At 38.7% G+C, this 13656-nt stretch overlaps 1 protein-coding gene across 1 annotated transcript; it reads left to right on the forward strand.

Annotated features, from left to right (window-relative positions):
• Positions 1 to 1933: 1933 nt before the first annotated feature.
• Positions 1934 to 13606, forward strand: gstm.1 (glutathione S-transferase mu, tandem duplicate 1). The gene is made up of 8 exons (XM_061987740.2): positions 1934 to 2099; positions 7171 to 7246; positions 7324 to 7388; positions 7456 to 7537; positions 11712 to 11809; positions 12947 to 13042; positions 13117 to 13227; positions 13337 to 13606. The coding sequence occupies exons 1-8, from the start codon at positions 2064 to 2066 to the stop codon at positions 13430 to 13432; spliced, it is 660 nt and encodes a 219-aa protein (XP_061843724.1). The 5' UTR covers positions 1934 to 2063; the 3' UTR covers positions 13433 to 13606.
• Positions 13607 to 13656: the final 50 nt, after the last annotated feature.

Genomic DNA, 13656 nt, shown 5'->3' on the forward strand with positions numbered 1-13656 from the left:
TCTCATTGTATCCCATTGGGTTTAGTTTTTTCTTGCCCTGATGTGGGATCTGAGCCCAGGATGTCGTTGTGGCTTGTGCAGCCCTTGAGACACTCGTGATTTAGGGCTATATAAATAAACTTTGATTGACTTTGATTGATTGATTAAAGTCAGGTATGAATTATTGACTTATTTAGGCTCCAATAACTTCACATCAAATATTCCTCTTAGAACATTTTTGTTGTTGTAGGGGGGGGGTTGAATAATGTGTGGCTTTGCCATAAAAAAACAGGGTTTACAAATAGGGTATAAATCATGAAAAACTAATAATAATAGTATTAATATTGACAGATCGATCTAAAGTTGTTCTAGAGTGTTGAAACGAAATAATACACAACCTATTTTAACACTGTGACTTTAGAGGAGCCCTAAAGGTTAAGGCTCCAATTACTTCACATCAAATATTCAACTTTGCAATATTTTGGGGGAAATATTGCATATTTAGTGTGTTTTTTTTAAATTATCCATCCATTTTTCTACCGCTTGTCCCTTTCGGGGTCGTGGTTGGTGCTGGAGCCTATCATAAAAACTTATAATCGATGGATTAATGAAGCTGAGATAGGCTCCAGCACCCCCCGCGACCCCGAAAGGGACAAGCGGTAGAAAATGGATGGCTGGATGGATGATCTGAAGTGGATAATGAGATTTAAGTGTTGAAAGCAAAAAAAAATATTTTTAACACTTTTATGCCTGGTGACCTTTTGGATCACTGAAAATTTTAGTGGGATATTCTCCTTAAAAATGTCATTGCTCAAAAAATAAAATAAAATTAAAGTCAGTTATGAATTATTGACTCATGTAGGCTCCAATATCTTCACATCAAATATTCCACTTGAACATTTTTTGTTGCTGTGGGGGGGGGGGGGGGGTTGCATATTGTGCAATATATAAAAAAAAAAAAAACAGGGTTTATTTAACAAATAGGGTATAAAACATCCATCCATCCATCCATCCATTTTCTACCGCTTGTCCCTTTTGGGGTCGCGGGGGGTGCTGGAGCCTATCTCAGCTGCATTCGGGCGGAAGGTGGTGTTGGTGTACACCCTGGTCAAGTCGCCACCTCATCACGGGGCCAATACAGATAGACAGACAACATTCACACTCATCTTCACACACTAGGGTCAATTTAGTGTTGCCAATCAAAATATCCCCAGGTGCATGTCTTTGGAGGTGGGAGGAAGCCGGAGTACCCGGAGGGAACCCATGCAGTCAAATCAATTTTTATTTTTTTTAAATTTTTTTTGTCATAAAAAAATACAATCATTTGTGCTTACGGACTGTATCCCTGCAGACTGTATTGATATATAATGTAGGAACCAGGAATATTAATAACAGAAAGAAACAACCCTTTTGTGCGAATGAGTGTGAATGAGTGTAAATGGGGGAGGGAGGTTTTTTTGGGTTGGTGCACTAATTGTAAGTGTATCTTTTGTTTTTTATGTTGATTAATAAATAAAAAAATAAAATATATATATTTATTATTTTTTTTATTTTTTTATTTCTTGTGCGGCCCGGTACCAATCGATCCACGGACCGGTACCGGGCTGCGGCCCGGTGGTTGGGGACCACTGTTCTAGAGTGTTTAAAAAAAAAATACACGACCTATTTTAACATTATGACTTTCGGGACCCTGTGACGAAACTTTAAAGGAGCCCTAAAGGTTAAAAAAAAAAAAGATATATTGTTATGTTTTTCCTAATGAAAAATATCAAAATGGCCCCCGCATGCTTTCATTTTTCACTGTTAAGCTCCCTCGGCGGAGAAAGTTTGGACACCCCTATACTCGATGAACTTGCTGTCCTCACTTTGTCACCATTATTCCAACGAAAAAGGCGGGTTACGCTACACAAGTGACCCGCCCACCTCCACTCCCCTGCCGGCCTGTTTGAGACTTTAAAAGAAGCCCTCCTATCTATCTCGTTCGGTATCCAGTGAACAAACGTCGCCTTGTTTGCTTGCTGTGCAGCAACACAACCAACAAGTCGACACAAGTGCAGCATTTGTCTCAAACTTCCACGTTCAGCATGAAGATGATTCTGGCTTACTGGGATATTCGTGGGGTGAGTTTTATGCCTCTATTATATACGACAACTCCAGCAGGAATGAATAGATAATATATTATTTCGTGCCGACTGGAGCTATAACGACATCAGCTTGAAAAAAATACACATTACTGTATAAGAATAACTTTTAAGTTCATGCTTTTTCTGTGTTGTTGTGCAACAGATATTAATGGCAAGAAAGTGTATGAGTGAACACACCAAGCGTTTATGTCGTAATAATATCCAGATTTATCGAGGCTAATGCTAAAGCTAGCTCACCTGACCGTTTCAAATGATCAAGTTTTGAATTAAAACTTTGAATAAAGCAAATGCGGTGAATTTGAGTCTGTTAATCGTTTTTAAATGAAAAAAAAACCCGCAATAGAATACATGCACGTACATACCTCCACCTAATTAGTGTTATTATCAACATGCTGTTGGCAGGTCACTTTTTAGAATAGTTTTAATGTCACTATGTTCTTCTTATATTTCAATTATATGTTGTCCATACTTAAGAAATATGTTCATTTTAAAGGTCATACAATCGTTGGTTATTTAAATGGACCCTCAGTCTTATCAATCAATCAATCAATCTTTATTTATATAGCCCTAAATCACAAGTGTCTCAAAGGGCTGCACAAGCCACAACGACATCCTCGGTACAAAGCCCACATACGGGCAAGGAAAAACTCACCCCAGTGGGACGTCGATGTGAATGACTATGAGAAACCTTGGAGAGGACCGCATATGTGGGTAACCCCCCCCCCTCTAGGGGAGACCGAAAGCAATGGATGTCGAGTGGGTCTGACATAATATTGTGAGAGTCCAGTCCATAGTGGATCCAACATAATAGTAAGAGTCCAGTCCATAGTGGGGCCAGCAGGACACCATCCCGAGCGGAGACGGGTCAGCAGCGTAGAGATGTTCCCAGCCGATGCACAGGCGAGCGGTCCACCCCGGGTCCCGACTCTGGACAGCCAGCACTTCATCCATGGCCACCGGACCTGTGCCCCCCCCCCCCCCTCAAGGAAAAGGGGAGCAGAGGAGAAAAGAAAAGAAACGGCAGATCAACTGGTCTAACAGGGGGGGGCTTATCTCAGTCAATAAATAAACAAAAGACTGAATGAATGAAAGATTGATAAGTGCTTATATCTATCTAAGGCCATGTCTACACTAAGCCAGATAAGCCCTTAAACGAATAATTAATTAACCTAAGCCCCGTTTCAGCCACACTAAACTATCGTATAAGGCAGTGTTTTTCAACCACTGTGCCGCGGCACACTAGTGTGCCGTATGATACAGTCTGGTGTGCCGTGGGAGATTCTCTAATTTCACCTATTTGGGTTAAAAATATTTTTTGCAAACCAGTAATTATAGTCTGCAAATGATGTGTTGTTGTTGAGTGTCGGTGCTGTCTAGAGCTCGGCAGAGTAATTGTGTAATACTCTTCCATATCAGTAGGTGGCAGCCGGTAGCTAATTGCTTTGTAGATGTGAGGCAGGGTGCAGGTAAAAAGGTGTCTAATGCTTAAACTAAAAATAAACAAAAGGTAAGTGCCCCTAAGAAAAGGCTTAGGGAAGGCTATGCAGAATGAAACTAAAACTGAATGCTGGACGACAGCAAAGACTTACTGTGGAGCAAAGACCATGTCCGCAATGTACATCCGAACATGACAATCAACAATGTCCCCCAAAAGAAGGATAAACAGAAACATTTTTGATTGCTAAAACAAAGTAGATGCGGGAAATATCGTTCAAAGGAAGACATGAAACTCGAGATGTCCGATATTATCGGCCGTTAAATGTTTTAAAATGTAATATCGGAAATTATCTATCGTTTTTTTTTTTATCGGTATCGTTTTTAATTTTTTTAAATTTTTTATTTTTTATTAAATCAACATAAAAAGCACAAGATACACTTACAATTAGTGCACCAAGCCAAAAAACCTCCCTCCCCCATTTACACTTATTCACACTAATTCACACTCATTCACACAAAAGGGTTGTTTCTTTCTGTTATTAATATTCTGGTTCCTACATTATATATCAATACAGTCTGCAAGGGATACAGTCCGTAAGCACACATGATTGTGCGTGCTGCTGGTCCACTAATAGTACTAACCTTTAACAGTTAATTTTACTAATTTTCATTAATTACTAGTTTCTATGTAACTATTTTTATATTGTTTTACTTTCTTTTTTATTCAAGAAAATGTTTTTAATTTATTTATCTTATTATTATTATTTTTTAAATGACCTTATCTTCACCATACCTGGTTGTCCAAATTAGGCATAATAATGTGTTAATTCCATGACTGTATATATCAGTATCGGTTGATATCGGTATCGGTAATTAAGAGTTGGACGATATCGGATATCGGCAAAAAGCCATTATCGGACATCCCTACATGAAACTGCTACAGGAAAATACCATAATAAGAGAAAAAGCCACCAAAATAGGAGCGCAAGACAAGAGCTAAAACACTACACACAGGAAAACAGCAAAAAAGTCCAAATAAGTCAGGGTGTGATGTGACAGGTGGTGACAGTACACCTACTTTGAGACAAGAGCTTTAGTGATGCATGCTTGGTTATGCTTTAAAGTCATATCCAACAATTGCGACAACGACTTATTACCGTCAACTGAGTTTTGTTTTTTGATGATTTCTGCTGGTGGTGTGCCTCTGCATTCTTTCAACGCAAAAAATGTGCCTTGGCTCAAAAAAGGTTGAAAAACACTGGTTTAAGGTAACCCTCCTCGGACAAATTTTTACACGGGTAAGTGTGCCGTGTATTTCTTGAATCTCCGGCTCTTAGCTTTGTATGGACTCATTGATCGTTTACAAACTGAGTTTGGAGAGGAAGTGATGCCAGAAAGACAGCGCCCCACACCGGAAGTGACGTCAGAGAGAACGCGCCACAGCCAGCTTTATAATAAAGCGGTTTCGTAACTCGGAAGTAAACACTGAAAATGTGAAGGCGAGTCATCCAGACATGCCCGTGTTTCTCATTCTTCTACATGTACAGACGCTTGTGGAAATCACACATGAATACCTTAAGAGAAAGCGATTGCAGCTATTTGGGATACAACACTTCTCAGACGGCAAGAGAACTTTCGTATGTCGAGGTCAGCTGTGATTCTACTTACCAAAAAACTTCGTCCATTTGTCGAAGAAGAGTCAACAAGAATGCGGGCTCCCGTGGATGTGATAAAAAAGGTAGCGTGTGCTTTGTATTACCTGGCCTTCAAGGGAAGACTAACTACGGTAAACGGCGAATGCTTTTGGACTGGCAAAGCAGACTGTATCAGTTATTGTCCGCCATGTATGTTGCGGACTCAACGTCTAGGTCCAGAGTATGTATAGTCACCAAAAAGGAATGGCCAATAAGGTGAAGGCAAAAGAGTGAGGCCTGTCCTGACCAAATATCTAGATCCTGAGATTGATTGTTGACAAATGTTCTTTGTCACATTGTTTACTTTGTGTCCAATAAAGATTTGATTAATTTATGATGGCTCAGGTGTGATTCACTACAATAGAGCCCCACAGCACACTTGATTCCAGTTAATTTAAATGCCACAAAACTGGATATTGTTCAGTTAAGTTAAATTTAAGAACTTGCACACAAAGCAACACTGGAGGTGACTATGACACGCGCATTTTCCGCACATGCGTATTAGGTCACGTTGCGCCGGCTGACAGAGGGGGGAGGAGGGTCTTAAATGACCATTGTGTGTGTGTGTGTGTGTGTGTGTGTGTGTGTGTGTGTGTGTGTGTGTGTGTGTGTGGACAAGGATAAGGTTAGGTGGGATTTACCCTGGATAACCTTAGCTTAGTGTAAACGGGGCCTTAAGATGCAGAACAATTAAAACTGCCATTTGTTTTGAATGAAATTATTGTTTTGGCTGGGAAAAATTATCAATAATAATAATAATGGGGCGGCATGGCGTAGTGGGTAGAGCGGCCGTGCCAGGAAAAACTGAGGGTTGCAGGTTCGCTCCCCGGCTCTTGACATCCAAATCGCTGCCGTTGTGTCCTTGGGCAGGACACTTCACCCTTTCCCCCAGTGCGCTCACACTGGTGAATAAATGATAGATGGTAGTCGGAGGAGCCACGCTTCCGTCAGTCTACCCCAGGGCAGCTGTGGCTCTGAAAGTAGCTTACGACCACCAGGTGTGAATGAATGATGGGTTCTCACTTCTCTGTGAAGTGCTTTGAGTGTCTAGAAAAGCGCCATATAAATCTAATCCATCATTATCATTATTATAATAGTGTGTTTTGGTCAGAAAATGTGTGAGCTTATTTTTTATGCAGTGTCCAACAATATCACTGATTGTGCCAACTGGATAATGCTTAACTTATTATTTAGTGGTTAGAGTGTCCGCCCTGAGATCGGTAGGTCGTGAGTTCAAACCCCCGGCCGTGTCATACCAAAGACTATAAAAATGGGACCCATTAACTCCTTGCTTGGCACTCAGCATCAAGGGTTGGAATCGGGGGTTAAATCACCAAAAATGATTCCTCTCCATAGTACAACAGCTTTTATTTTTGATGGGCTCACACTTTTTGGAGAAAAAAAAACAACTAAATGTACTAATGCAAGTAATCAAGAAGTGCACCATAAAAAAACAACAAAAAAGAATATTATTTCAGGGTTATCCACCTCAACAAGTGCCATGTCAGTCGTTTGATGGTAATTGTACAATTTCAAACATGTATTTTAACATCAACTTAAAGATAGCAGTTATGAAAAATATGTTGTTTACATTACCCCCCCCAACTCCTTTTATTGTTCACAATGCTGAGTCACCATTACAAACGTCTTTTTTAGCGTTTACAGGCGAGGCCATTTCCAAGTGTGTTGACTCTTGTGTGAGCAGGATTAACCTGCTCAGGTCACCATCTGAAGCCTGAGATTTTGTATATGCACCACGATGGCTATTGTGCCAAGTGCTTTGAGAAGACCGCACCCGAATAGATTGCTATCATGCATGTGTGCACATGTAGAGAAGAGTTAGCAAATGAATGAGCAGGGAAATTATTTTGAACAAGAAAAGCAAACTTTCCAAACCTTTCTGATTTTCTATGCAGCTGGCCCAGCCTATCCGCCTGTTGTTGGAGTACACTGGGACGCCATATGAAGACAAGTTTTATGTCTGCGGCGAAGGTGAAGCTGCCTGCTTGACAAGTTTTACTGTACACACTTACTTAGTCTGTATTGTCCTCTTCTTTCTACGTGCCCAGCTCCCACCTTTGACAAAAGCTGCTGGTTTGATGAGAAGTCCGGCCTTGGAATGGACTTTCCTAACGTGAGTCATTATTGACTCATTCATTTATTCATTCATTCATTCTAATATGATGCATGTTGGACTGCAGTTACCCTACTTGAAGGATGGAGACAGGATGATCGTGCAGAGTAACGCCATCATGAGATACATTGCTCGCAAACATAATATGTGTAAGTTTGAAATGCACTTGAAAAATTCCATCTCAGCTTGTGAAAGTGTACAATATAAAAATAACACATTTATTAAACCCAGCAATGATTTTTGTTTGAAATGCTTAATTATCCAAGATAATCAAACCAAATGTACACACTAAAGGCCAGATTTACTAAAATCTAAACACCATGCTGTAAACAGCGTGTGCAGTCTATAAGATAGTGTGTACTATTAGTGGGCGTGTTGCGTGTGATTTACTTAGACTGTGTGCAATTGTAAAGTGGTGCATTTTGAGTGTACTATACAGGGCATCACCACGAAGAGGCTCTACTCACTCCGTTTGAGATGCAAAACAAATGCATACTTAAAGAAGTTATAAGTATTTTAAGATATATTCTATGTGGAAAAAAACTAATGTAATTTAAAAAAATAAAAATAAAAGGACACCAAAACTCATCAATTAAATTCATTTTAATCAGGCCCTTAAAGGGGAACTGCATTTTTGGGGAACTTTGCCTGTCGTTCACAATCATTATGAAAGACAAGAACACACGTCTTCTTTTTTTTTTTTAAGATGATAAAAAGCGCTTGGAAGGTGTTACTAATGGGAGTCACCGTTAAGCCTTCAAAACCTTCTATCAACGTTTTATATGCACACTACAAGTCTATATATAATGTAGTAACAGACACGTTCATAACAAAATGTAATATGTTCAATGTTAACCATATTTTGATCATTTAATCACTTCTTCCGCGCATTGATTTCAGTTTCCGTAGCAGCGGATGTCCGACTTCCAGTGTGTTCCTACTTTCGGATACAAATCTCTTGTGTGTGTGTGTGTGTGTGTGTGTGTGTGTGTGTGTGTGTGTGTGTGTGTGTGTGTGTGTGTGTTCTAATCATGGTAGATTAGGCAGCAAACAACGAAGATGACTATTTTTGGACAAATGAGCATTCACAACCATATATTTTTAAACTTGAATGAAAGGAGGATAAGATGCTGCTTCTAGAAGCAAGCACGAAGGAAGAGTGAACGGTTGGAAGCTGATAGAATGAGGTATAAGCCACTAGAAGCTACAAATATGGAATTTGGAGACAAGCTATTTCGACATAAATGTACCCCAAATAAACCAAGAAAAACGTCCCCGGCCTGCTAGACCCAAGAGACAACTAACTGTCCATTACTCAATGGACAGTCACACTTTATATCGATCATGACACACACAGCACATCATGCCTGTTATTACAACTACAGTACACACGCTGTCTGGCTAACTGTGTACAAACAAAACATGAAATGTGGGCTAATACTTCACAGATACTGTAATAGGATTGTTCATGTTTTTCAATCAGTACAGATTGGTGTCCTATCGCATTGTGTTGTGCACTACCAACGCAAACACGTTTCTTGCTGGCGTAGAAGCTAGCTTATCTCTTGTTGTAGTTAGCTTCTACCGCTAATACTATAGCATGCCGATGTGTTAGTACGCTAGAAAAAGAGTTCCTCAGTGTTCGCTTTTACAATAAGGTTACAAAACGTAAATTAAGTATCGGTGCCATTTTTTTTAATGCACTTTTAAAGTGATTTAGTGGTACAATTGTTTTCTCCTATTAGCTGTATTGCTAGCTACCTAGAACGAGCTGATTTTTACATGTTAGAATGCAAAAAAACAAAACCCTTTTGTCCTCTTGTCTCTCATGATGGTGGACGATAGGCAAAAATCCCCAAAAAAGTGCAGTTCCCTTTTAAGTCCTCATGCAGCTATAAAATTATGAAAGAATGTTGCTGAATAGACGATATGTCTAATATTTTAATTTCTGACCGTCCAAAATGTTGACACACACACACGTAGGACAGAGGATTGTCGTCTGTCTTTGCAGCGCAAGCACGGATCCTGCAGCCTTGTGTGGAACTCTGTTTGCGTGTGCTAAATACATTTGCAAAATAGTGCTCGCAAAACGGTGATGAGTGTTGATAACTTACATTGCGCGTGCTAAATAATTACATTTACGTCTTCTCCTCCCAGTATTGTGGGCGTTTTGATGATCAGCATATATTTTGCATATTAATGAAGACAGACACAAAATGGATTGCACGCCTTATACTACTCACTTAAACACAATCCAATTTGCACACATTTAGTAGATCCTTTTGGGTTTTTTTAGTACACGCAAACCTTTAGTTAAGTGTATTTTAAGAAATTTTGGTCCAGATTACTGATCTACATGTGTGAACACAACCTTACAGTACGTTGGAACTCTGTGGCAGAACACAATCAGTTCTGTTAGGGTTGGTCAACCTCTAATATGTTCATATTTTGAAACCAATACAGGGATTAGTTGTAGTGTCAAACTGTTGAAATCCTAAAAACTTTAACAAAGTTTCAAGGTCAACTAACATCATAATTGCTGGTGTATGCCACTGGTTCAAATTAAAAATAAATAAACATTACCAAAAAATACAAAAACACCACCAGTTAGCATGTCACATTAGTGGTCATGCAAGTGTAAAAATAAGTTCAACACCTAATCTTAAGTAATGTAAGGCAAAGGTGATCAACATCAAAAAAAATGTTTTAACATTCTTTGGTCTCAAGTGTAAACATTACCTGCTGGTAAAATATTAAGACCTAAAAATACTTACACCTTTAACTTTGGCGTAAGGTAAAGTTGATTGTTGTCACAGATGGGGCGCAGTTTTTTTCAACAACTGTTGGTCTGACAAGTGTATAAGAATAACGCTCTAATTTCACCTTGAATGAACGCTTATCTATTGATTTTAGATCATTTGTCACTACTGTAACAAAATAAACAAGTCGTGCTGAACTAAAGTATTGAGACACTGCTTGAATGTGAGTTTGCTCTTTTGGACTAATTGTCCCAAGAAAGTAAAAATGACATGAACATAATTTAGTGCTTGCGAAACTGAGTTCTCACAAGACAACTCACATGACTGCAGCTACAGCCCTGAAGTCTTCCTGCGCAACCCCCCCCCCCCCCCCCAAATGTTGCATAATCCCACATTTAATGACTTTGAAGAAAATCAACTTCCACTGCATTCTATTGTTTTGAACATGTGCTTGCTTTTCCTGCTACTTCTTTGATATAAAGCACATTTTTGTTTCGTCTTTGAGGGTTTGACATGCTGTGCTTGGAAGAACATTCCACAAGTCCAGCAATATTTTGTGGTTGTGCTGTGGACTTTCTGCCCTTCAGTGTTTAAAACATGCATTGATGGAACTACAGAACTACTATGGAAATACTAGCCATAACATGGGCAGACTTTAAGGCTCCCTCAAATCCACTCTTTTTACGAGATGAAGCTCCTGAAACTCACCGAGCGTAACTTCTTACATAACACATGCCTGATGTATTATGTGGTATATAAACTGAATGATCGGCTCTGTGAGCTCATTCCTATAACCTCTTCCACATGAGAAGGAAACATTGGCTAAAGGGCAAACGCCGTAAACTCAAATGCACAAGCTTTAGAATAACGTGCAAAGGTCCAAATATCTGGAACGAACTTGACAGTCCAATCACACAATCTAAAATGGAAAAAAAAAACTCTTGAAGCACATATTGTTGCTACATTATACCACACCATCGAACCCAAAAACCGTCACACTAACCAAAATATGTATTATTGTTTGTTTACTGTAACATGAGGTATTTATCATTTATTATTGTAGTATGTATGTGTGTGTGTATATGTATGTATGTACCGTATTTTTCAGAATATAAGTCGCACCTGCCGAAAATGCATAATAAAGAAGGAAAAAAAACATATATAAGTCGCACTGGAGCCCGGCCAAACTATGATTAAAAACTGCGACTTATAGTCCGAAAAATACGAGATATATATATATATATATATATATATATATATAATTTTATTGATTTATTATTGGCAACTACCAGAAAATGAACAAGAGAGTACAAATAAAAACTGTAAAGATGTATGACTGTATAAAATGTTTTGGATGTAAGCATGTGAAATGTTATTATTGTTGTACTTTATCTTACTTGTACTGTATTGGGGCCCCCGCTTCTAATCTATTACAGCTTCTTGGGAGTTGAATTTTACAAATATTATACAATTTAGTGTATGGGCTTTTATAATGTTTTGTAAATGAAGAGAAGTGAATTGAACTACCGCTACAGCTAACACCCCGTCTTAAATTTGGTCCCAGGTGGTGAGACGGAGGAGGAGAAGACTCGTGTGGACATCTTGGAGAACCAGGCCATGGACTTCAGGAATGGTTTTGTGATGTTGTGTTACACCGACTTTGTGAGTAATGCCCTTTACAAATGAATGGGGGTGTCCTGATCCGATACTGATATTGGGTATCAGTCCAATATGGGCAAAAAATAAGTTTGATATCAGCCATCATGTAAAATCTCTGATAGAAGCTTTGATACAAGTAGTCCTGCAGCATGTTCACTTGTACTTAATTGGTATATCCAAATGTCCCCCAATAAGTATTTTAGTGAAGTCATTTCTAAAAGGTAAACATGGTGGTCACACAAAAGCACACTCAGACTTTTGTTAGCATTTATTTTATATTTAGTATGCATTAAAAAAAAAAACATTCTTCATCATGTTTTTTATGATTGTGAACGATGGGCAAAATTCCCCCCTCAAAAATGTTACGTGATTCCATCAAATAACAATGCGACATACATGGATGGACATTAAGATGACAGAAAAAACATCCCTGCCAAAAATCCCAACTTTGTGTAAATATATTGACAAATAGGAGACTTATTATAGAATTGAAGAAGAGGCAGCATTCTTATACTTTCTGTAACATCCAGGAAGAAATGTCAGCCTGCTTGAAAAACATCACATCTGTAAGCTACAAGAAGGGTTCCTTATGAGGAAACCTTACAATGTATTAAATCCATAAAGTGCTGTAAAATTGTATACAATTGAGTAGGTGGCGAGTAATTGTGATGTAGATAAATCCCATATTTTTAACAATTTTCCTTAGAAATTTTCCATTTTTTGAATGCAAATATTGATGCTCTTCTTAGACACAAGTAATAAAGGTGTTTAACTAACCTCAACATTATGTTGCTACTTTCCTCAAAAATAATGTAACAAAAAAAACAACCTAAAGCTTTGTCCAGCTGCTTACTGACATATACTATTCATGTTTGAATAACCTTTACTACAAATGTATATCGGTTATTGGCCTCCTTGACGACTAATAATGGGTAACGGTCCTGGAACAAAAAAAAACATATCGGCCAATCTCTAAAACCTATCATTGTCCTGAAACATTCACTTGACCTTTTCTAACATTCCATACTACAAAGAAGTATTTACTATGATGGGATTAATATCGGTATCAATCAATACTGAATATTGGACACCCCTACAAATGAACATGATTTAAATGTCACATAATTCTCTCTCCATCAGGACAAGATGAAGCCAGGTTACCTGGAGAAGCTCCCTAATGTACTGCAGCAGTTCTCCACTTTCTTGGGGGACAAGAAGTGGTTTGCTGGTGACAAGGTAGTTTTTTTGGGCGGCTCGATACTGGAAAATAACAAGTTTTAACTAAATATGAATGGTTTTCTGGGTACAAGATCACATTTGTGGACTTCATCATGTACGAGTTGTTGGACCAACACAGGATGTTTCACAGCACGTGCCTGGATAAATTCAAGAACCTCAAAGACCTCCTTACTCGTTTTGAGGTGAGAGCAGTCTTTTAGGAAGTGCCAAGTCCTTCTCTCTTCCTCCTCTCGGTGCATCACGACAGGCAATATGTTTAATAATTATTTTGGCGTTTTATTGCCGTTGCAGTCTCAGGAGAAGATTGCGGACTACATGAAGTCTAAAAGATTCCTGAAGAACCCGGTCAACAACAAGATGGCCAAATGGGGCAACAAGAAGGAGTAAAGAAGTGATGAGCTGTCATTCTTCAATGGCTGTGGTTTCATTCTGGGTTGAACACCAATTTTAGTTCCATTATCTTGTCTCCAAAAGGTGGTACTGATGAATTGAGACTGGATTTCTAGCACTTAATTTACTTTAAATTTGACATTGAGCACATTAAAGTTAAAATATTTCTCAGTTTGCGTCTTTATTTTCACTTCTTTCTCACAATTAACTTGTAATACCGA

The sequence above is a fragment of the Nerophis lumbriciformis genome, linkage group LG01 (assembly GCF_033978685.3).
Source record: "Nerophis lumbriciformis linkage group LG01, RoL_Nlum_v2.1, whole genome shotgun sequence".
NCBI classification, from domain to species: domain Eukaryota; kingdom Metazoa; phylum Chordata; class Actinopteri; order Syngnathiformes; family Syngnathidae; genus Nerophis; species Nerophis lumbriciformis.

Bases quoted from the DNA above. Each gene is read 5' to 3' on its own strand.
- gstm.1 (XM_061987740.2), top strand. From the start codon at position 2,064: ATGAAGATGATTCTGGCTTACTGGGATATTCGTGGG. The intron at 11,810-12,946 runs GTGAGTAATGCC...TCTCTCCATCAG, and splicing joins TGTTGTGTTACACCGACTTT to GACAAGATGAAGCCAGGTTA. The intron at 13,043-13,116 runs GTAGTTTTTTTG...TCTGGGTACAAG, and splicing joins AGTGGTTTGCTGGTGACAAG to ATCACATTTGTGGACTTCAT.